Below are 25,966 nucleotides of genomic sequence, written 5' to 3'. Positions count from 1 at the left end.
CTTCCAAGGATCACTGGTACTTGTAGTTCTGGAACAACAACTACTGGCATGGTAAAACATTTTTCATCCAACTGCAGGTCAATATTTGATGTGGAGTATTTTTTTGTATCTCCATGAACACAAGTAATTGGCACTTTGGGAGAGTCCATCTTCTGAGTTATTAGGTCCTCCTTTACCAAGCTTAATTTACTGCCAGAATCAAGCAAAGCATCCACGTTCTGTCCATTAACTTGGATTGGCAGCATGAAGTCACTGCTAGCAAAAAACGATCCAGACTTTGTGCCTTTAGTGCTTTTCCTGGGGCAAAATTTAGCTATGTGTCCCTTTTCTTGGCAAATATAGCACATTTTTTCACTGGTGACAGTTTTTAATGGACTTCTGGCTTCTTGACCTCTCCCTCCAGAGAAAGTTCTGAATGGTTTGGCTGGGCCAGTTGCAGACCTGCTTAGGTCTCTTTTTGCTAGGATAAAGTCCTCTGCCAAAGAAATAGCTTTGTCAGCATTTTTGGGCCGATGTTTTTTAACCCAAGCAAGAACATCAGCTGGAAGAATTTGTAGAAACTGTTCAAGTATGATCGCTTCACTGATCTGCTCAGTCATCTTGTTGTCTGGTTTCATCCATTTCATATATAAGTCTTGCAGGCGAGTAAAGACTTCTCTTGGACCATCAGTGTAGCTGTACTTGAGTTCTCTGAACCTCTGTCTGTAGGTTTCCTCACTGATGTCATATCGCCTTAGAATAGTCTCTTTAACCAAGTCATAGTTATTTGCATCATTCATGTTCATGTGGCTATATGCCAGTTGGGCTTGTCCAGTAAGATATGGCGCCAGTCTTACCACCCACTGTTCCTTAGGCCACTGACAGGTATGTGCAATTCTTTCAAATGTGGTTAAATATGCCTCAATATCATCTTCTGGAGAAAGTTTTGTCATGCGAGGGTCTTTCCAAGCAACAGGGGGTCTCAGGGTTTGAAACAGCTCCCTCCAGCGTTCATCCTGACGTCGCAATTCCTCGCAATTTCTCCTGGCTTCCTCCATTTGCCTTTTTTCTGCATTGATCTGCTGCACAGTTAACCATTTCATAAGGTCAGCAATGCTCTCTGGTAAAGTCTTTTCAGAAGGCTCAGCAACACTTGGAGTTAATGGAGCAGCTGTGGCTCCTTGCACTTCTGCATCCTCCTCTAGCAGTGCTCTCTGTCTGACACCTTGACTTTCCATATTCACTAGTTTCCTTGCAACAGTTCGCTTTGCAGACTTAGTTGGCGGCTTTGCATTAATACGCCAGGAACGTGTCTTGTACATAACTCCCTTGTTTCTTTAGGCTTGAGTACTTACAGCAATACTCCAAAAATCATCCCACTTCTGACACCATATGTGAAGCATGGGATTTTTCAAAAAAACAATCAGGTCTTGAATGATGAAAAGAATCCAAGGAGTTTATTTCAGGAAGTCCAGTTTTAACAAAAAATAATAATTCTTCAGAAAATCTCCATAATGTATACAACAAACACCTTGTACCTCAGGCTGCTGTAGTCTCACAAACTATCCATCATGTGAACTTCACCAACACATACCCAGCTTTCTGGGAATTGGAATCATTTTATACCTTAGACATTTCCCATAATACTCTGCAGTTTTCCCTATAAAACCCTGGAGTTGCTGCAGACTTGCCTCTTATAAGATCAGGGGAGACACACCCAGTGCAACTCCACTCATGCAGGTAAATATGCAAAAACACTTTATAAATCCATGTTAATGTGAACAGTTCCTTAGTGTTAGTATATGGTTCCCAGATGGTAAGACAAGAAATAGTAGGAAAATAGAGCATTAGGTGGCCAGCCTAATGAGGAAAGAAAGAAATAAGAAGCAGTAATAGAACATTCACACAGAGATATTACCAGATCTGGGGACTTATGTACCACCACTAAGGTTATAAAGAAGAAATTACATGTAAACATAACACAAAACAGTTTACCTCTTCACAGTGTCCCATAACATTAGTCGGGCCCTGTGTTCTGAGCTTTGCTCTAAGGTGCAGTTGACCACCATGCATGAACAAACGCATGCGGACAGGGACACTACATCTCACTCACGACACGCTGGGTGAATGTAGTCAAGGCTGTGACCCGCTCACAAATCCTCTACCGTAACATCGACCCCAGCTGCGAGCTCGAAACGCTGCAGCACTGGTATGGGGAGACGTCAGCAGGACGTGCCGAAGCTCATCAGCTTGGCCGACAGAAAACACACTTCCCTCGAGGTTAGGGATGCCATCCTCGATACGATGGCAATGTGGTCTTCCCCGCTTCCCCCGGGGCCCAGGCAGGTTTGCTTATGTGATAATGGCCGGAACATGGTAGCAGATCTGCAGCTTGTCAGACTCAAACACGATCCACACATGGCTCACGTTTTTAACTTGTTGGTGGAAAGGTACTTTGAAACCTACACCATTGTGCCTGATATACTGGTGAAAGTGCGGACATTTTCGTAAGTGAAAAGTAACCTCTGCTAGGCTGAAAACATTCAGAGCACACTCCTGTCATCTTCACACCGTTGGCTGACGGAGGAAGACGAGGGGGATGAAGTGGCATTTGATGTCACTGTCCCACACGAGGCTTGAGGGGAAGTTCAGTGCATCCCATTGCTTCAGCACGGATGGTGTGAAGGGGAGTGGAAAATGGAAGAAATAGAGAGTGATCCTTCCAGTTTGGGGCAGCAAAGTCATGCCAAGTAACACACTGGCACACATGGCTGACTTCATGTTGGGTTGCTTTTCAAGAGACAAAGGCGTAGTTCACATCTTTGAGAGCAAACAATACTGGATTTTTGCAATCCTCGACCCCCGGTATAAGAAAAAAATCTCATCCTTTGTTCTGGTAGGGGAGAGGAAAAATCACATAAATGATTGCAACTGGTGTAGAATACGATGGAAATGTTTCCGTCAACCCTCGCTGGCGGCAGAGAGGAGATTTCCTCCAAGAGGCTAACAACTGCCATCCGGTCCACAACCACCAGGGGAACACTCTCCAAGGTCTGGGACACGTTAATGCCCCCTCCCTGGCCAAACTACCGCCACTGAGGGGCCTAGCGTCATCAGGATGGAAAAGTATAGGCACATGTTGCGTGAGTACCTGGTCAACCACAGCCCTGTCCTCTCCGATCCCTCTGTGCCTTACACGTATTGGGTGTAGAAGTTGGACCTGTGGCTCTTAGGGTGAGTGGAGGATTCCACCAGCTGAGGTTTGGGTGAGTTTGGCGAGGGGGTGCAACTACGCCCCGCAGTTAGCCTTTTTGGTGGCATAGAGTGTACACAATGAACCCCAACTGTCACTTGCTGAGCCACTCTTCTATTTGTAACTGCATGATAGAACCTGCATGTCTATGCTCTCTTGAGTTAGAGATAGATTGGGGCCCCTGCATTTTAAGTTTATGCCCCATTCAGCTTCAGCCCATAAACAGAGATGTTATTTTGTGCCCATGAGTGCCAATTCAGCCATGCCACCCCCAGGATTAATTCTCTTACCTCCCTTTTGGAGTTGTCACTTGCCCCAGCAGCATATACAGTTTCAGGCCCACCATTCAGCTTCAGCCCATAAACTGAGATGTTATGTTATATTTAGCTCAGACCTGGGCAAAGCACGGCCTCCGGGCCATATCCGGCCCTCTGACTGATTCAGACTGGCCCGCACAGCATGTCTAGGGAGGCGTGTCTTAGTGCCGGCAGGACAGTGCAAGATGGAGACATGTGGTGTGTGTCATAAGGTACTGAAAAGGGAATGTGAGATGTAGGGTGGAGAATGTGTGTGTGTCTATATGTGTCTGTGTCTATATTTGTCTGTCTATGTGTGTCTGTCTATATGTGTCCGTCTGTATGTGTGGGTGTGTCTATATGTGTCCGTATGTACGTCTGTGTGTGTGTCTCAGTAACCTAGGGGCAGAGATGGAAGGGGAATGTTATACTAGGGCAGAGATGGCAGATGGAGGGGGGACATGAAACTGGGGGTAGATGAAGAGAGCACTTAAACTGGGGGGACATTAAACTGGGGACAACTGGAGGCGGCATTAAACTTTGGAGGAAGATGGAGGGGGACCTGTCTGCCTCTAGTTGCCCCCAGTTTAATGTCACCCTCCAGCTACCCCTACGGTTTAATGTTTGCTTCCAGCTTCCCGATTTTAATGTCCCCTTCTAGTTGCCCCCAGTTTCATGTCCCGCTCCAGCTGTCAATTTATTGCCCCCCTTCAACTACCCCCACTGTTTAATGTCCCCCTCCAGCTGCTCCAGTTTCATGTCCCCTCTAGTTTCCCCCAGTTTAAACTGGGACACCAGGAGAGGGGCTTAATACTGTGGGCCAGTTGGAAGGGAACATTATAATGTGGGGGCATATAATGTACGCGTGACTGTAGGAGGATTATACTTTGTGGGGGCACATGGAAAGATGATTGGGAATGGACGGAGTCAACGTAGAAGTGGGTGGAGCTAAATTTGCCATGGTGCGGCCCTCTAGAATAGTTTCAATTTCTTTTGTGGCCCCATTGGAAAATTAATTGCCCACCCCTGATTTAGCTGTATACCACTTTTATTTGGGAGCGGACTACAACCAGGAAAGCTGGATTCAGCATCTATTTTGCTGTATACCACTTGTTTGGGAGTGGAATACAACCAGGAAAGCTGGATTCAGCATATATATACTATACACAGATTTTCTGTATACCACTTCGGTTTTTTGGGGGGTATACACAGAGGAAAGCTGGATTGAGCGTACATGGACTCCTCTCCCTGCAGTATAGCTCTGAAAAGAGCTTTTGTTGTTCTTCACATTTCCTGCCTAGCAGAAGCTAATCTGTCAGGATACGGAGTCGCCACGGTCTCCTTGCTGCGCAGCGTCTCCCTGGGAGACGTGTTAGGAGTTCTATTGGGTGTGCTTAGGTCATTAAGGGTTAATCTTTTCCTTGCTTTCAGTCTCCATGCCATTAGCCATCAGGTGTGTTCTCTGCTGCTATTTAAACCCCACCCAGGCATGGATCCTTGCCAGCCATTCACTTTGTGTTTCCTGGTTCCCCTGCTCAGTCTGATTCCCTGTCTGTTTGTTTCTTGATTTTTTATACCCGGCTTGTATTTTGACTATCCCTTGTCTTTTGATTTGGTACCTTTATTATATCTCCTGGCTCGACCTCTTGCTCGTCTGACCTCGCCTTCTCTTCTGTGTCTTGCTGGGACTTGTGGTCCTCCCTGGTTCCATGCTGTTTAGTCTTTTGTTTTGCATTGCATTTACACTGTGCTTTCTGTCCCTAGCACTTTCAGGGTCTCCTCTTCCCTTATCCTAGCCGCCGGGATAGAAGTGTAGGAGTCGTGGTAGGCGCACTTCAATTAGGAAGTGCATTAGTCTGCCTCATCTCAGATACTACAGCATAGTCATAGCCGCAGGGCCTACGACCCCTTTTGTCATTAGCTGCACAGTGTTGCTTTCCAGCTGTGTTCCTTTGCACTGCCTGACCCTGACTCCAATCCTTACATAATCCTTCTCTAGCCCTCAGCAGATCTCTGTCCCTATCTCTCTCCAAGCCACAAATGAGACGAACATTGCCGCCACTATTCTTATGAATCTGAAGTCACCTGATTTCGGCAGCCAATGGCTTTTTCCTATTTTTTTTTCAATGCCTACGGTGTCGTAGTTCATTTCCCCTGCACAGTGATTGGTGCAAAAAAAGCGCCAGGGAAGGTGGGAGGGGATACAAATTTTTACTGCGTTTTCCGCATGGTATTCGATTGGAATCGAATTGCCTGATATTCGATTGAATACCTATTTGATCGAACGCTGTTCACTCATTTCTATTTATTAACATCCCTGCCTTCCTGATGACTATATACACAGTGCTCAATGAGCACTGCATACACAGCTATGGGAGCTGCCATGATGCGGCTCCCCTATGACCCGGCAGTCATGATGCGGCTCCCCTATGACCCGGCAGTCATGTGGCAGTCTTCCCTTATCCTATCCGCCGGGATAGAAGCGTAGGAGTCGTGGTAGGCGCACTTCAATTAGGAAGTGCATTGGTCTGCCTCATCTCAGATACTACAGCATACCACGCCTACCACGACTCCTACACTTCTATCCCAGCGGCTAGGATAAGGGAAGACTGCCACATGACTGCCGGGTCATAGGGGAGCCACATCATGACTGACGGGTCATAGGGGGATCAGAGACAAAGCTGCTGGGTCTTAGAAGACCCAGATCAGCTCTGTAGTTATAGACAGGAGGCTACATTCCTCTTGTAACTGGAGCTAAATCTATCGGACCCCGTTTCAGGGGAAATCAGCCCACACCAAAAAATGCTAATAAAATGTCCCCCAAAAGTCTATTATGACCATATTGGGACACAATGTAAAATTAAATTAATTAAATTAAATAAATTATAAAATAATATCACTCCCACATCACAGGTTCTAGCTCCACTCCCGATGACACAATACCAAATAAAAATTACCGTAACAGAGGGGAAACTATTTAACCCCTTTAAATGGCCATAACTTTGAGACGCTTTAACTTACACAAGTGATTCTGAGATTGTTTTTTCGTAACACATTGTACTTCATGTCAGTAGTAAATTTTCGTCGATATGTGTTGTCTTTGATTATGAAAAAATAGGAAATTTGACGAAAATTTGGAAAAAAAATGCAGTTTTCAAACTTTGAAATTGCAAGCCTTTCAAATGGAAAGCCATACTACCCAATTTTTTCATAAATATAATTAACCATGTCTCTGATTTATGTAGAAGTCAAATTTTAATCACCCTTTCATTTTTTTCAGATATTATAAGGCAAGTCAAGCAGTACCATATATACTCGAGTATAAGCCAAATTTTTCAGCACAGTTTTTGTGCTGAAAAAGCCCCCCTCGGCTTATACTCGATTCAGCAAAGTAGGGGGAGGGGGTCTGTGACCAGCCGCAATATTAATGTATAAAATCTCCCATAAAATAGTGGGCAAAAAAAAGAAGCTTTAAAAAAAAATAAAAGTTCTAAATCCCTCCTTTCCTTAGAATACATACAAAAGTAGAAAATGACTGTGAGACACATACACATTAGGTATCCCTGTGTCTGACAGTGCCCGGTCTACTTAGCAGCCTAGGGTCACTGGTTAGAACTCAGGCTGCAGAAGATACTTATGGGCACCCCTCGATCTCGCCGCGGGGGGTGCCCAGGTGGCACTTTATCTTTTCTAAGCCCCTTGGATACGGCGGTGATGTTTCACTGCCGGCATCTAAGGGGTTAAAACCTCCGCTCGGAGATCAGTTCCGAGTGGAGTACTTCGAGCACAGTGTTAGCTATAAGATATAGCTAATACTTGCTTCTGATGCCGCCCGCAGAATCATCTAACCTGCGGGCGACATCGCATGTCAGGGAAAGTTTGTTACTTCAACAAACTTTCCCTGACATGGCCGCTACATGATCGGGACCTGAATCTATCAGATCCTGATCATGTCTCCGTGGACCCCAGCAGCTATTAGCACTGGGTCCACGGAGCTCCCGACCCTCGGGGAGACCCTATCCCCATTTTACAAGGGGCCGTTAATTAACGTCGGCGCGGCACAGAGCCCAAGCCGCGCCGACGTTAATCTACAGGGGCCGGTCGGGAAGCGGTTAACATCTCTTTACGATCTATAAACCTGATGTTTAAAAATCTTTTTTTTTTTTAAGACAACTCCTACATTCCTAAGAATCTAGTTTTTTCTTTGTGTGCATTCTCTGATGAGTTTCATAATTTCCTTTCTTTGCAAAGCACTTCCCACATTCTACACATGAATACGGCTTCTCTCCCGTGTGAAGTCTCTCATGTTTAAGAAGTTTCGCGTTCTCAGTAAAACATCTTCCACATTCTGAACACGAAAATGGCTTCTCCCTTGTGTGGGTTCTCTCATGGATAACAAGCTTTGATCTCTGTATAAAAGTTTTTCCACATTCTAAACAGGGAAACGGCTTATCTCCTGTGTGCGTTTTCTGATGTTTAGAAAGATTTGATTTATCTAGAAATCTTCTCCCACATTCTAAACACGAAAACGGTTTCTCCCCGGTGTGAATTCTCTCATGTAAAGCAAGTTTTGATTTCTCGATAAAAGATTTGCCACATTGTGAACATGAGAATGGCTTCTCTCCTGTGTGATTTCTCTGATGTTTAACAAGATTTAATTTACTTTTAAAACATTTCCCACATTCTAAGCACAAAAATGGTTTCTCTCCTGTGTGAATGCTTTCGTGTCTAGCCAGCTTATATTTCCCGGCAAAACATTTTCCACACTGCGAACATGAGAATGGCTTCTCTCCTGTGTGAACTCTCTGATGATGGTTAAGTTTGTCTTTAGTGATGAAAGATTTCTCACATTCTGGACATTGAAACGGCCTCTCTCCTGTGTGAGTTCTCTCATGTTTAATAAGCTTACATTTTATTGAAAAACATTTCCCACATTCAAAACATGTAAATGGCTTCTCTCCTGTGTGAGTTCTTTCATGTGTGGAAAGATTTGTCTTCGTTGTAAAACATTTTCCGCATTCCGAACACATAAATGGCTTCTCTCCTGTGTGAATTCTCTCATGTATATCTAGAATACATTTTCTTGTAAAAGATTTTCCACATTCTGAACATGAAAACCGATTCTCCTCTGTGTGAATTTTCTCATGTTCAACAAGCTTAGATTTCGATGTAAAACCTTTCCTACATTCCGAACAAATAAATGGCTTCTCTCCTGTGTGAATTCTCTCATGTATAACTAGAATACTTTTTCTTGTAACAGATTTTCCACATTCTGAACATGAAAACCGCTTCTTTTCTGTGTGAATTTTCTCATGTGCAAGAAGCTTAGATTTCGATGTAAAACATTTCCCACATTCAGGACAGGAGTTTGGGTTTTTCCTTGTGTGAATTCTTTTGTGTATAGAAAGATGTGAACTTTTTGTAAACTCTTCTCCACAATCACTACATTGAAACCTATTAACCCCTTTGTGACCCGAGGTTGTGGCAACAATCTCAGATTGGTCAGGAGAAGGTTCCTTGTGATTCGGGGGATTACATGGTTCCAGGGGAAAACTAAGGGTCATGAGGTTTTCTATTGAATGCTCTATGATGTCTTCATCTTCCACTTTTAGTGATAACATCCCATTTTCCTCAAAGTTCTTATTGGAATTTTCTGTTAGGAATAAAATGGATTACAAGATTTTATTTTAAACAAATGAGCCATGAGTGTCAGTGTATAGCATAGCTCTCCTAAATAGGCATACCAAGGAATGATGGGAAACACTTGACAGTGAAAAGTGTGCAAGTCCTAAAAACACTTACCCATATTGGGTGTCACAACTAAGAGGCCAAGAGGTGTAGGTGCACAGCGCCGCAATCATAGTAACCATGATATATATTGTTACACTTTATGGTTAATTCCATTATAGTAATTATGACATGTAGAAATGAATGGACTTAGCCGGCACGCGGGGGGTTAAGTGGCCGGCCGCCGGCAAAGTCTGCATGCCGGCAGCTTCCATTCATTTCTATGGGAGCGTGCTATTTGAAACGGCTGTTTCGAATAGTGTTTGCTCATCTCTAATGACATGTAATATTTCACTGAGTTGATCTCAGGACTTTGCATTACAAACTTGCTTTTTTTGCACCAGCAGTATGTACAGTCCTATGAAAAAGTTTGGGCACCCCTATTAATCTTAATCATTTTTAGTTCTAAATATTTTGGTGTTTGCAACAGCCATTTCAGTTTGATATATCTAATAACTGATGGACACAGTAATATTTCAGGATTGAAATGAGGTTTATTGTACTAACAGAAAATGCGCAATATGCATTAAACCAAAATTTGACCGGTGCAAAAATATGGGCACCTCAACAGAAAAGTGACATTAATATTTTGTAGATCCTCCTTTTGCAAAGATAACAGCCTCTAGTCGCTTCCTGTAGCTTTTAATCAGTTCCTGGATCCTGGATAAAGGTATTTTGGACAAACAATTCAAGTTCAGTTAAGTTAGATGGTCGCCGAGCATGGACAGCCCGCTCTCAAATGATCTGAAAACAAAGATTGTTCAACATAGTTGTTCAGGGGAAGGATACAAAACGTTGTCTCAGAGATTTAACCTGTCAGTTTCCACTGTGAGGAACATAGTAAGGAAATGGAAGACCACAGGGACAGTTCTTGTTAAGCCCAGAAGTGGCAGGCCAAGAAAAATATCAGAAAGGCAGAGAAGAAGAATGGTGAGAACAGTCAAGGACAATCCACAGACACCTCCAAAGAGCTGCAGCATCATCTTGCTGCAGATGGTGTCACTGTGCATCGGTCAACTATACAGCGCACTTTGCACAAATAGAAGCTGTATGGGAGAGTGATGAGAAAGAAGCCGTTTCTGCACGTACGCCACAAATAGAGTTGCCTGAGGTATGAAAAAGCACATTTGGACAAGGCAGCTTCATTTTGGAAACAAAGATTGAGTTGTTTGGTTATAAAAAAAAGGCGTTATGCATGGCGTCCAAAAAGAAACAGCATTCCAAGAAAAACACTTGCTACCCACTGTAAAATTTGGTGGAGGTTCCATCATGCTTTGGGGCTGTGTGGCCAATGCCGGCACCGGGAATCTTGTTAAAGTTGAGGGTCGCATGGATTCCACTCAGTATCAGCAGATTCTTGAGAATAATGTTCAAGAATCAGTGACGAAGTTGAAGTTACGCCGGGGATGGATATTTCAGCAAGACAATGATCCAAAACACTGCTCCAAATCCTCAGGCATTCATGCAGAGGAACAATTACAATGTTCTGCAATGGCCATCCCAGTCCCCAGACCTGAATATCATTGAACATCTGTGGGATGATTTGAAGCGGGCTGTCCATGCTCGGCGACCATCTAACTTAACTGAACTTGAATTGTTTGTCCAAAATACCTTTATCCAGGATCCAGGAACTGATTAAAAGCTACAGGAAGCGACTAGAGGCCGTTATCTTTGCAAAAGGAGGATCTACTAAATATTAATGTCACTTTTCTGTTGAGGTGCCCATACTTTTGCACCGGTCAAATTTTGGTTTAATGCATATTGCACATTTTCTGTTAGTACAATAAACCTCATTTCAATCCTGAAATATTACTGTGTCCATCCGTTATTAGGTATATCAAACTGAAATGGCTGCTGCAAACACCAAAATATTTAGAACTAAAAATGATTAAGATTAATAGGGGTGCCCAAACTTTTTCATAGGACTGTATTGTGTCACTTTCTTGAGCTATACCTCAGCTCCCATAAGGTCCGCCCATGGTTAACCCTTGTGTGATCTTACATTACACTCTGTCATACCTTAGCTTGTGAAAGGTCCCTCGGCAATCGGGTCTCGGCTGTACATTACAGCAGAGAACCGGTTGTTATGTCAACCGCTCTGCAGTAGAGTGGCCGCCATTAGCTTTAAAGACCCGGCATCGACTGTAGTAGAACAGCGGATGCCCGGGAGGGTTTTAGCTGCAAGGGCCCGCAGCATTACCACACTCCTGCCGCTGTAGGAAACCAGCAGCGGCAGAAGTGTGGCGATGCTGCTATTCCATTCCTCGGTCCCCCTTATAGACCACATTCGGACTTATAGTCCGAAAAATACGGTACTCCTCAGTCTCCAAGGCTTCTCTCATGTATCTCATGTTCTAGAAGTCTGTACCACAAACTGAATGGACGAACTCGCCCCTTGAAACCAATAAGAGCAATCGGAAAACCCCAAATAAAAATTAAATAAATAAAAATTATACCAACATATAACAGATCAATGGATGCCACAAACAACACTCATGTGCCTACATTACATGTCATGGGTATGCAGTGTATATGATGGTATATGTGCTTCAACATGGCCACCAGTGTCCGTAGTATCGCTGGGTGATTAACATTTTACCTTGATTACAATTACTGAATAATTATTTTTGGACACTCCTGTTTTCACATGCCTTGCCCCCTATTTATATACCGTGCCTCTGAATTTTGGTTTCGGTTACTCACTTATCAGCAGTCCTGATGGGATAGTGTCCAGTGAGTGACATATACTTTAGCCCATGTGAAACAGATTGGCATTGATGTAAAATAATTCAGATAATCAATGTGAATAAGTTCATATCCATTAATTAAGCTGACTTTTATTTCAGTTATTATGCCTGTGCAACAAAAAATATATTTCTTCTCACCTCCAGATATAATCGGCTGGTAGTTTTCCATCATGGCGTCCTTGTACAGGTCCTTGTGTCCTTCTAAATACTCCCACTCCTCCATGGAGAAATAGACAGTGACATCCTGACACCTTATAGGAACCTGACAACACAATGATACGGTCATCCCCCGACCCCTCCATGGTGTTCCTGTATAACGTCTCAGCATTCCCAGCAGCGCTCACCTCTCCAGTCAGCAGCTCAGTGATCTTGTTGGTCAGTTCTAGGATCTTCTGCTCCTGTATCGGTGAGTGCGGGGGTGGGTCTGTGATGGGGCTGTGGCTCCTGCTCCGTCCTCCTGACTCATGGACATGGCTGCTGGGAGTCACACAGTCACCCGATGTCTTCTTCACTATTGTGTATTCCTGTGTATGGTGAGAGACACTTACCACCTACCACTTGCTGGAATCACGTCATTGTTACTCTCTAATAAAGCGTTGCTAGCTTTTTCCCTATGGTCGTTATCACGAGAGACTTCTAGAACTTTATAGAGATATAGAAAGTTTACCTCTCCGGTCAGCAGGTAGATGATCTCCAAGGTGAAGTTTAATATTCTTTGGGTAATCTCATTCCAGTCCTTGTCCATCCCTGGAAGGTCATTCAGGATAAGAGTGTCAGAAAACTGGATCCAATAGAGACTTCTAAAACTACTGACACCATTATAAGAACTTCTAAGTCATAGAGGACAACTCACACAGGATATGTGAGAAATGGGTTATAAGTGAGAGCCCCACCTCTAGAACCCATAACTATGTGGAGAATGTGATGAGGCCCTGCTGCCACCTACAGGCTGATTATGAACAGAGAGGTGGCCATGAATGTGCACGTTACTTCGATATGACTAAGGTGTATGGAATAGCAGTGGAGGTGACAATGTAGTCCTGACTCATGATAAACTGACACATGGCTGATAATGGGGATGTATCAGTGCACTTTACCACCTGCATTAGACATGGTACACACCATATAACCAGTGTTTTATACTGACAGTTTATTGCCATTAGTATAAGTGGTTCAACATGGCCACCAGTACCAACCTGTGCCCATAGTAATGTACAACAAGTTATATATCTCCTCTTACCATGTGATGTAAGCGACTGGTAGTTTTCCATCATGGCGTCCTTGTACAGATCCTTGTGTCCTTCTACGTACTCCCACTCCTCCATGGAGAAATAGACAGTGACATCCTGACACCTTATAGGAACCTGACAACACAATGATACGGTCATCCCCCGACCCCTCCATGGTGTTACTGTATAACGTCCCAGCATTCCCAGCAGCGCTCACCTCTCCAGTCAGCAGCTCAGTGATCTTGTTGGTCAGTTCTAGGATCTTCTTGTGGCTCCTGCTCCGTCCTCCTGACTCATGGACATGGCTGCTCGGAGTCCTACAATCACCCGATGTCTTCTTCACCGCTGTGTATTCCTGTGTATGGAGAGAGGGAGAGACAAATTTAGGGAAACCAATTTCGCGATCCTGTTGTATAGAGCTCTAGTGAGACCACATTTGGAATCATGGGGTCATTTCTGTAGACATCACATAAAGTGTCTTTGACAAGTCTTTGTGACAAGTACCAGGAGAAGATCCCTCTAGGAGTCATTTACTTTCGATTGATATTGATTCCACCATTTACGTAGACTCCATCCTCTTGTAGATATTGTGTCTGTCTACGTTTACTAAAGTCCACCATCTCCTTGGTCTTCCCAGCATTAATCCTGAGATGGTTCTGCTGGCACCATTCAACAAAATCCCGGTTTAAGTCTCTGTATTCCCCATCGTCTCCATCAGTGATAAGGCCGACTATAGCAGAGTCATCGGAGTACTTCTGTAAGTAACAGCTGGATGAGTTGTGCCTAAAGTCAGCAACGTACAGTGTGAAGAAAAATGGGGCAAGAACTGTACCTTGTGGTGCCCCCGTACTACAGATCACAGTGTCAGACAGTCCCGGGCTCTTACATACTGAGGGCGGTTTGTCAGGCAGTCTAGGATCCAGTAGGACAGGTGATGGTCCACTCCACCAAGGTTCAGCTTTTCCCTCAGTAGCCCTGGCTGAATGGTGTTGAACGCACTGGAGAAGTCAAAGAACATTATTCTCACAGTGTTCCCGGGTTTATCCAGGTGAGAGAGAGCTCTATGAAGATGACGTCATATACCCCAATACCCGGCTGATAGGAAAACTGGAGTGGGTCCAGAGCGGATCTCACTAGGGGGCGTAGGTGTGTCAGCACCAGTCTCTCTAGGACCTTTATCAGGTGGGATGTCAGTGCTACAGGTCGGTAGTCATTGTAGCCCATCGGGTTGGGTTTCTTTGAGACTAGTACCACGCAAGAGGTTTTCCACAGTTGTACCACCTACAACTTGGTAGAATCAGGTTGATGCTGCTCTCCTGCCTATTCTACTTACAAAATTTATCTCTATACAGCCAATAGCACAAGTAACCAAAATCTTGTGTAGTGAAATCACTTCTCTTTATTCCATATATATATTACAGACACAACTATCACAGACATCTAAAAACCATTAAAAACCTGTATTTATTTTCATAGTAATCAATCACTTTTTTGTGAATTAGACGCGCTTTACTGCTTCAGTCTGACCATGATGGAAATTTAGTATGGAGTCGCAAACACTGGTTTGACCTACACCTCCAGGCCCACCTGACTCTTCTTCCTGGCCGGCCCTTTCCTTCTCATTACAACGCTCCTACTTGTCTATTCTGGATTTTCTCTTCATTGTGTTTCTTAGTAAATATTACAATACAGAAATATAGAAATTTTACCTCTCCGGTCAGCATGTAGATGATCTCCAAGGTGAAGTTTAATATTCTTCTGTTAATTTTCCTCCAGTCCTTGTCCATCCTGGAGAATGTGAGAAAAATGGATCCACTTGAGGCTTCTAGTATGGCCGGTAACTGTACAAGAGGCTGTAAATCCTAGAGAGGACAACATACACAGGATATACCATAAATGTCATATAAAAGGGGGTCCCACCTCTTGAACCCATATCGGTCTGAAGAAGGGGGGTCCTCTGCTGCCCCAACCAGGCAGATTATGAATAGAGAGGTAGCCATGTATGTGTGTGTCTTTCTATAGTCATGGCCAAAAGTTTTGAGAATGACGCAAATCTTATATTTTCACATGATCTGCTCCCTCTGGTTTCTGTGTGTTTGTCAGATGTTTTTATCACATACAGAAATATAATTGCAATCATATTATGAGTAACAAAAGCTTATATTGACAGTTAGAATGAGTTAATGCAGCGTTGCAATATTTGCAGTGTTGACCCTTCTTCTTCAGGACCTCTGCAATTCTCCCTGGCATGCTCTCAATCAACTTCTGGACCAAATCCTGCCTGATAGCAGTCCATTCTTGCACAATCAATGCTTGCATTTTGTCAGAATTTGTAGGTTTTTGTTTGTCCACCCTTTTCTTGATGATTGACCACAAGTTCTCAATGGGATTAAGATCTGGGAAGTTTCCAGGCCATGGACCCAAAACCTCTATGTTTTGTTCCCTGAGCCATTTAGTTCTCACCTTTGCTTTATGGCAAGGTGCTCCATCATGCTGGAAAAGGCATTGTTGATCGCCAAACTGCTCTTGGACGGTTGGGAGAAGTTGATCTTGGAGGACATTCTGGTACCATTCTTTATTCATGGCTGTGTTTTTAGGCAAGACTGTGAGAGCGCCGATTCCCTTGGCTGAGAAGCAACCCCACACATGAATGGTTTCAGGATGCTTTACAGTTGGCATGAGACAAGACTGGTGGTAGCGCTCACCTCGTCTTCTCCCAATAAGCTGTTTTCCAGATGTCCCAAACAATCAAAAAGGGGATTCATCAGAGAAAATGACTTTACCCCAGTCCTCAGCAGTCCACTCCCTGTACCTTTTGCAGAATATCAGTCTGTCCCTGATGTTTTTTCTGGAGAGAAGTGGCTTCTTTGCTGCCCTCCTTGAGACCAGGCCTTGCTCCAAGAGTCTCCGCCTCACAGTGCATGCAGATGCACTCACACCTGCCTGCTGCCATTCCTGAGCAAGCTCTGCACTGCTGGTAGCCCGATCCCGCAGCTGAAACACTTTAAAGAGACGGTCCTGGCGCTTGCTGGTCTTTCTTGGGCACACTGGAGCCTTTTTGCCAACAATGGAACCTCTCTCCTTGAAGTTCTTGATGATGCGATAGATTGTTGACTGAGGTGCAATCTTTCTAGCTGCGATACTCTTCCCTGTTAGACCATTTTTGTGCAGTGCAATGATGACTGCACGTGTTTCTTTAGAGATAACCATGGTTAACAGAAGAGAAACAATGATGCCAAGCACCAGCCTCCTTTTAAAGTGTCCAATGGTGTCATTCTTACCACACTTATCATGACAGATTGATCTCCAGCCCTGTCCTCATCAACACCCACACCTGTGTTAATGTAGCAATCACTGAAACGATGTTAGCTGGTCCTTTTAAGGCATGGTTGCAATGATGTTGAAATGTGTTTTGGGGGATAAAGTTCATTTTCTACGCAAATATTGACTTTGCAAGTAATTGCTGTTAAGCTGATCACTCTTTATAACATTCTGGAGTATATGCAAATTGCCATTAGAAAAACTGAAGCAGTAGACTTTGTAAAAATTAATATTTGTATCATTCTCAAAACTTTTGGCCATGACTGTATATTCACTTTTATACGAGTAATGTACAGGAGAACAGCAGAGCTGACAATGAAGTCCTGACATATTAGACACTGTACACACTATATAACCAGTGTTTGATGTGAAATTTGTATATAAACCACTTCTATTAACTTTATACATAGGGCGGTGCACTCCTGACCCTGCACTCTCCTTCTTTATAAAAATCCTTATTAAGGCTAAGGCCCCACGTTGCGGAAACGCAGCTTTTTTGGTTGCAGATTTTTTTGCGTTTTTTTGAGCCAAAGCCAAGAACTAACTTTATAGGTCCAAGCTCCATCCACATGTTACAGGACACGACTGGTGACGGCTCATAAAGTTTTATGTTTATGCAATGACAGTCACCTCTATTACAACATTGTCTGACCCCTGTATAAGTAATGCCGCCCCTGCTACCTCTTGTGTCACCCCCTCTACCTCATAGATTGTAAGCTCTTGCGAGCAGGGCCCTCAGTCCCATTGTGTGAAATGACTTTCTTTGTAATGTATCTTACTGTCTGTATCTGAACCCTACAAATTGTACAGCGCTGAGGAATATGTTGGTGCTATCTAAATAAAAATGTATTATTATAAGAATGGCTATAAAAGGAATGGGAAGTATATAGGAGGGTCTTACACTTCTCCCTTCTTCTCAATCCACTCCTGGCTTTGCCTAAAAAAACGCAATAAAATCTGCAACAAAAAAAAGCTGTGTTTCTGCAACGTGGGGCCTTACCCTTAAGGATTAGCTTATCTTTAAAAAAGAAAAAAAATAGTTAGATTTTTTTAAATTTTTTCGTGTATTTTTTCCTTAGTAATGTAAAATGAATCCCCTATGTATCACTGAGAAAAAGACGTGAGAATTATTTAAATAACCAAAATGAGAAAAATCTATATTATAGCCCTCAAAATCACATGTATGAAAAAACCCAAAACTGTGTCCGATCCTGAAGTGATTAAAGTCTCCTCCGATCGTCCTCTCCTGCCTGATGTGCCGGTGGTCGGTGGCCTCGGTAGCCATACTGTACAGCGGGCAGCAGCGATGTCAGATCAGGAGCGGAGTATACCGGAGGACACCGGAGGGAAATAATCCCATAGGACATGTCTCATCTCACCACAAGACTTTCTTCTCACTATTTTACCACAATGACACAAATTGTACCACAAACTGCAACAAACCCACAAAATCCTCCGCCGTCATCTTACCTTAGGGCTGAGGTCACACAAGGAGTTCTGTGACGATTTCCTCTGCTGCTGGCTGATAACAGAGAGAACAGCACAACATCAGTGACCACCTGACCAGGACCTGCTCTGTATCTACTGCACTGCCATAGCTGAAGGACCTGTGATGATGTCACCGTCATGTGATCAGCAGTGAGGGGGCGGAGCTAAGCTGTGTACAGGATAATTAGTGACTGAAGGACCTGTGGTGATGTCACGTCACATGACCAGTGCAGTGGGCGGAGCTTCACTGTGAGAAGAATAGGTGCTAGGTGACAGAGTCTGTGGTGACGGTGGGCGGAGCTCCTGTTCTAGTTGTTTCCTATGGAGGAGAGGGAATGGTGGAGTCAGTTTTTTCTCTTCTCCCTCTATGGGATGAAGCCGACAGAAATGCTGGGAGTTGTAGTTCTCTCTTCATAGTCACCCCATAGATCTGATATCACATGCTGAGTAGGGTTGAGCGATCGGGATCGGAAAAGATCGGGGATTGAGCAAATTTTACGATCGGGATCGGCTGGAAAATGATCGGAGATCGGATTTTAAAATCGATCCTGAAATCTCAAGATCGGCTCAGCCCCAATGCTGGGAGTTCTGGTTCTCTCCGACTCCTACATGTAATATCCTCTGATAATAATCCATAACAATGACAAACATTTCTCTCACACAAAGGACTCAAATCTCTGTGTAAGGCCGTATTCACATCTGCGTTCCGGTTTCTGTTCGGGGAGTCTGTCTGGGGACCCTGCAAATAGAAACCTATACGCAGTGGCGTAACTAGGAATGGCGGGGCCCCGTGGCGAACTTTTGACATGGGGCCCCCCCGACACCGAAGATCTCGACCGAGTCCCTCCTACGCATTCCTGCGCGCTCTATTATGTCCCATAGTGGCCCCTGCACACAGTATTATACCCAATAGTGGCCCCTGCACACAGTATTATCCCCCATAGTGGCCCCTGCACACAGTATTATACCCCATAGTGGCCCCTGCACACAGTATTATACCCAATAGTGACCCCTGCACACAGTATTATACCCAATAGTGGCCCCTGCACACAGTATTATACCCAATAGTGGCCCCTGCACACAGTATTATACCCAATAGTGGCCCCTGCACACAGTATTATACCCAATAGTGGCCCCTGCACACAGTATTATGTCCCTTAGTGGCCCCTGCACACAGTATTATACCCAATAGTGACCCCTGCACACAGTATTATCCCCCATAGTGGTCCCTGCACACAGTATTATGTCCCTTAGTGGCCCCTACAGGACTAAATACTGTCACCCGCTGACCGCTATACCAGGACAAATTGTGGATAAAAAAAAATCTGGTCCTGTGCATTACAATTTAGTAACTCCATGTGCCTCATATTAATAGCAGTTAACCCTATCATGTCCCTCACATTAAGCCTTGTGTACCTCACATAAGGGTTACTGATATGTGAGAGACATGGAGGTAATAATAAAGTATCTTCATTACTATTACCCCCAAATGTCTCACATATCAGTAACTCTTATGGTGAGGCAAACAGGGGTTAATGTGAGGGAGATGATGGGGTTAACTGCTATTACTATGAGGCACATGGAGTTACTAAAACACAAGTAATCCCCCCAAATGCCTGATAGTAATAAGTAACCCCAGTACGTACCTGTGTAGCTTCAGTTTCATTTTCCTGGAGCAGCTTCTTCCTCTTCTCTTCTGTGCAGGACGGCAGGGATAAGCCCCACCTCCTCCTCTCATTGGTGGGCAGAGGACAGCAGAGAAAGGGAGGGGGGAGAGAGGGGGAACGTCCTGCAGCGCTGACAGGAGCCAGACCTGCAGCTCCTGTGTCTCAGCCGTTGCTGCAGCTTCGGGGCCCCCTGTTGGTGGAAAGTATTCCACCAACAGGGGGCCCCGATCATTATACTCGGGGGTCCGAAAAGACCTCCGAGCATAATGATAGCAGCTGTCACCGGGCCCCTAATGTCCCGGGCCCTGTGGCAGCTGCTACCGCTGCGATGGTGGTAGTTACGCCACTGCCTATACGCATTAAAAAGCTGTTACCTGGGGAACCTGCGGACCCCATAGACTATAATGGGGTGCGTGTAGTTTTTGTAAATTAGCAGATAGGAGCATCAAGGGCCACTCCAATGCTCCAAACTGTTACGAGCCACACTGCTCTAATACGAAACCTCCTTATCCACCAGCCAGTCAGTCACTACCTCAAGTCCTCTTCCTTGCCAAGAGTCTGGTCCTCCTTCCTCCCAACATACCCAATCTTCCCAGCACAGTCATCCCACATTTCTTCCCCCTCCCAGGAAATGTTTTCAGGTCTTTTAACTGTCCCTCACTCTGTCCAACCACTTCACCAATCCCAGGAGCTACCAGACGACTTTGTGTGTCCTCATGCCCAAACACTGGAGCATCTACCATCTCCGGGTGATTTAGTTAATAATAATATAATAATAAATTTTATTTATATAGCGCCAACATATTCCGCAGCGCTGTACAATTTGTAGGGTTCAAATACAGACAGTTCTATAACAAAGAAAGTCATTTCACACAATGGGACTGAGGGCCCTGCTCACAAGAGCTTACACTCTATGAGGTAGAGGGGGTGACACAAAAGTTAGCAGGGGCGGCATTGCTTATACAGAGGTCAGACCATTTTGTAGTAGAGGTGACTGTCATTACATAAACAAAACTTTATGAGCCGTCACTAGTGGTGTCCTGTAACATGTGGATGGAGCTTGGACAAATAAAGTTAGCCGGAAAAGACATTATATCATGTGGGGTAATGTGGGAGCTGGGACAGAGGAAGGTTAAATTTTGGGGATTCTAATTATAGTACGGAAGGGTTTACGTTAGAAATTGTGATCGGCCTGTCTGAAAAGATGCATCTTTAGTTTGCGTTTGAAACTGTAGAAATTGGGAGTTAATCTGATTGTCCGGGGTAGAGTATTCCAGAGAATTGGTGCAACTCGGGAGAAGTCTTGTATACGAGCGTGGGAGGTTCTGATAATAGAGGATGTAAGTGTTAGGTCATTGAGTGAGCGGAGAGCACGGGTTGGGCGGTAGACAGAGATGAGGGAGGAAATGTAGGGAGGTGCGGCATTATGGAGAGCCTTGTGGATGAGAGTGATAACTTTATATTTTATTCTATAATGAATAGGCAGCCAATGTAGTGACTGGCACAGACCCGAGGCATCGCTGTAGCGTCTAGCCTGATAGATGAGCCTGGCCGCTGCATTCAGAATAGGTTGTAGAGGGGAGAGTTTAGTGAGGGGAAGACCGATTAGTAAGGAGTTACAGTAGTCAAGGCGAGAATCAATCAGAGAGACAATAAGTGTCTTTAGTGTATCTCTGGTGAGGAAAGGGCGTATTCTGGAGATGTTTTTGAGGTGGAGGTGACATGAATATGCGAGTGATTCAATATGTGGGGTTAAGGAAAGGTCTGCGTCAAATATGACCCCGAGGCAGTGGGCATGCTGCCTAGGAGTTATAGTAAGGCCTGAGACTGCAAGTTGTTGTGGACCAGCAACCCGTCCTCAGTGACGTCAGTGCTAGCGCTGCAGTCCAGACCACCGGCCAGGTCACCTTCACATCTGCCTCTGACACTTTGGAGAGTTCACCCTCATCCTCCCCTTTTCCTGCCACTGCTCCTTTTGCCTGCACCATCATGTGCCTCTTCCCAGCAACTCCCCATCTCCTAGGCCTTTCATCGCCGGCAGAAGTACAGCGCAACCCTCCCACAAGCCCAAGCCTTCAATGGCCTCATCTTAAAACTGCTGGCCCAGGAGATGTTGCCGTCAAGGCTTGTGGAGACTCAGGCCTTCTGTGACCTGCTGGCAACTGCGGCACCTCGCTATGCTGTCCCTACTTCTCCTGGTGTGCCGTCCACGCCTTGCACCATCACGTGTCCCGTAACATCAGGCGGGCCCTAAGTTCCGCGCTTTACACAACGTTCCACTTGACCACCGAGGCGTGGACAAGTGCATGCGGCCAGGGACGCTACATCTCAATCACAGCACACTGGGTGAATGTAGTTGAGGCTGGGACCGGGTCGCAAACTGTGGCGGCCTGCCTTGTCTCCCCGCCCAATATTTCTAGCAGAGAGTGCTGAAATACCACCCTCCTCCTCCGCTATTAAATCGACCCCAGCTACGAGCTGGAAATGCTGCAACACTGGCGTGGGGACATGTCAGCAGGCCGTGCTGAAGCTCATCAGCTTGGGGGACAGAAAGCACACAGCCTCCGAGGTGAGGGATGCCATCCTGGATGAGAAGGCAATGTGGTTTTCGCCGCTGCACTTGGGCTCCAACACGGTCCATGCGTGGCCCACGTTTTCAAATTAGTGGTGCAACGATCTTTAAAAATGTACCCCAATGTTCTCGAGCTAGTGGTGAAAGTGCGGCGCTTGTGCGCCCACTTTGGCAAGTCTACAGTAGCCGCTGCTAGCCTCTACACTCCAGCAACGTCTACATCTGCCTGAAGCATTGGCTGTTTTTTCGAGGTCACCACATGCTGAAACCCTATATGACCTATGTTGAGCAGGGTGTGTGAGCAACAGAGACCTTTGATGGAGTTCCAAATCCAAAACCCAAGGGTTCATCAAAGTCAGCTCCCTCAGTTTCTGAACCATGAGTGCCCATGGATGGCAGAATTATGTCAAATCCTATCCCATCCTTTCCACTGGACACTTTACAAACTCAATAGAACCTCTAAGAAAGTGGATAAATAATTAGAAAGCTTCTTTCCTCTACATTAATATGGACAGAAACATAACTTTAAACTGAAAGAAACATTAGCATGCGCTCATCACAATTCCTGATATGACAGCTGCGTTAAGCAGGATGCAGGGTACAACGCAGACCAGGCCTGAGCACCAGGAACAGGTGTTACAATGGCTAGCGGATAATGCTTCCAGCAGCTTTTCCACCAGCCAGTCAGCCACTACCTCCAGTCATGTTCATACCCAAGAGTTTGCCCCTCCTTCCTCCCAACATGCCCAATCATCTCAGCAGTCATCCCACCCTTGCCTGCCCCCTCCCAGGATCTATTTTTGGGTCCATTTACTCTCTCTGTTGAACCACTTCCCGAATCCCAGGAGCTACCAGACGACTGTGTGTCCTGATGCCCAAATACTGGAGCATCCACCATTTCCTGCCAATTTTGTGGTTGTGGACCCGCAACAGGCGTTTCTCGACTTCAGTGATGATGACGAGACATAGTTGCCATCAGGGAAAGCTGTGGTCATGTGTGATTTGCAGTAAGAGGAGAGTGAGCAATTGGAAGAGGAGTTGGTGAACGACGAGTCCACCGACCCGACATGGGAAGGGGTGATGTCTAGCGGGGAAAACAGTGTAGATGTGGAGGCAAGCGCAGCAGCAAAACAAATGGCTAAAGGCAGAGGCATGTCCAGAGACATAGGACAGTCACTCATTCCTGTATACTGTCATACAGTATATAGCAGGCATGTCAAACTCAGGGTACCCCGAGGGCCACATGAGTAACAAGAGGTTGTTGCGAGGGCCGCACACAGCAGCTAATGTCACACAAGTATTTTAACAGCAGTCATGAAAACAAGATATGAAGTAGTAATATGTAACAGCAACTAATATAATTTAATAATTTAACAAAAATACAGCAATTAAAAACTAAACATTTATTTGCTATAATTTTTTTTCAATCTTTTTTAGATGATAAGTGGTGATCAGTCAGCCCTGTTCTCTGAGATTTTGTTAGTTTCATAAAAGAAAATTATCTGTTTACATATACACCCTTCAACTGCCCCCAGTTTCATGTCCCCCCTCCATCTCTGTCCCCAGACTCATGTCCCTTCCATCTCTGCCCCCCCGATTCATCATTTTGCCCACAGGCAGTTCTATATACTGCCGGAAAGCTGACAGTGCGCTGAGTTCAGCGCACTGTCGGCTTTCCTGATCTGTGCCCGGTGTGAAGAGCTTACGGTCCCGGTATTGTAGCTCTTCTATGGTCAGAAGGGCGTTTCTGACAGTTAGCCAGAGACGTCCTTCTTCACAGCACAGCCAATCGTGCTGTGCTGTAAGAGCCGGGAGGAACGCCCCCTCCCTCCCTGATAATGCTCGTCTATGGACGAGTACTGCGAGCAGAGGGAGGGGGCGTTCCTCCCGGCTCTCACAGCACAGCGCGATTGGCTGTGCTGTGAAGAAGGACGTCTCTGACTGAGTGTCAGAAACACCCTTCTGACCATAGAAGAGCTACGGTACCGGACCGTAAGCTCTTCACACTGGGTCCAGATCGGGAAAGCCGACAGTGCGCTGAACTCAGTGCACTGTAAGCTTTCCGGCAGTATATAGATCTGCCTTACCTTGTCCGACGACTCCGAGTCCTCGCTCCCCCGCCGCACTCTCTCTCTCTCTCGCTAACAGTCGTAGACGCGATGTGACATCATCACGTCTACACAGCAGCGTGTAGCCGTGTGAGTATTGCTCCTCTGCGGCCCGCACAAAAGTTTCAACCTTTGTCTCTAAACTTTAGAGACAAAGTTTGAGACTTTTGTGCGGGCCGCAGATATGCCTGTAAAGGGCCGCATACGGCCCGCGGGCCGCATGTTTGACATGCCTGGTATATAGGACCTAATATACGTTGAATATATCTAGCCTCTGTGCATACAAAAGAAAACATTTGTATACATCAAAAAATGCATGAAGCTAGCGCTAAGGGATGTGGACAAGGACGTGCCCGGGGGCTTGAAAATGCAGCTGGGGAGCAAGGTTGTGGTCAATCTACAGCTAGAGGCATGTCCAGAGGCACAGGACAGCTGCTTCATTGAAGCCAGGTCAGAGCCAGCAAGGCCCAAGATTTTCCCTGAACTAGCCACTCGCCCAAAACTCGTCCATGCTGGCCACCTCCCTTGATGTTGTGTAGATTTTGTAGTGTATGTGTGGAGGACAAACTGAGTGCGTTTTGCACAATGTGCAACTCAAAACTAAATAGGGGTCTGCGAAAAGCAACCTGAGCACCTCAGCCATGCGCCGTCATTTGTAAGGCAAGCACTGGGCTCAGTGGGAGAGAGCAAATGCAGAACAATCATTGTCCTCAGTGACGCCAGAGCTGGTGCTACAGTCCAGACCACCAGCCTGGACACCTCCACATCTGCCTCTGACACTTTGGGGAGTTCACCCTCATCTGCCCCTGCTCCTTTTGCCAGCACCATCATGCGCCTCTTTTCAGCAACTCCCCATCTCCTAGGCATTTCATTGCAGGCAGAAGTACAGCGCAACCCACCCACATGCCCAAGCCTTCAACAGCCTCCTCTCAAAACTGCTGGCCCTGAAGATGTTGGCGTTTATGCTAGTGGAGACTCAGGCCTTTCATTACCTGATGGCAGCTGCGGCACCTCGCTATGCTGCCACTAGCCATCACTAATTCTCTTGGTGTTCTGTCCCTGACTTGCGACAGCACGTGTCCCATAACATTAGTCGGGCCCTGTGTTCTGAGCTTTGCTCTAAGGTGCACTTGACCACCGACGCATGGACAAGCGCATGTGGACAGGGATGCTACATCTCACTCTCGGCACGCTGGGTGAATGTAGTCAAGGCTGTGACCCTCTCACAAACCCTCCTCCTCCACCGTAACATCGACCCCAGCTGCGAGCTGGAAACGCTGCAGCACTGGCGTGGGGAGACGTCAGCAGGACGTGCTGAAGCTTATCAGCTTGGCCGACAGAAAACACACTTCCCTCGAGGCTAGGGATGCCATCCTCGATGCGACAGCAATGTGGTCTTCCCCGCTGCACCTGGGCCCAGACGTGGTAGCAGATCTGGAGCTTGCCAGACTCAAACACGGTCCACACATGGCCCACGTTTTTAACTTGTTGGTGGAAAGATACTTTGAAACCTACACCA

At 45.6% G+C, this 25,966-nt stretch overlaps 1 protein-coding gene across 1 annotated transcript in view; it reads right to left on the bottom strand.

Moving 5' to 3' along the window:
• Positions 1-9,145, bottom strand: part of LOC142198605 (uncharacterized) — a 38,901-nt gene extending 29,756 nt beyond the window's left edge. Inside the window, 1 exon segment of the mRNA XM_075269632.1 lies at positions 7,717-9,145. Within this exon segment, the coding sequence (XP_075125733.1) occupies positions 7,717-9,092 (1,376 nt within the window). The 5' untranslated portion in view covers positions 9,093-9,145.
• Positions 9,146-25,966: the final 16,821 nt, after the last annotated feature.

This window comes from Leptodactylus fuscus, chromosome 3 (assembly GCF_031893055.1).
Source record: "Leptodactylus fuscus isolate aLepFus1 chromosome 3, aLepFus1.hap2, whole genome shotgun sequence".
NCBI lineage: Eukaryota > Metazoa > Chordata > Amphibia > Anura > Leptodactylidae > Leptodactylus > Leptodactylus fuscus.
This window is presented reverse-complemented; position numbering and strand designations above follow the sequence as displayed.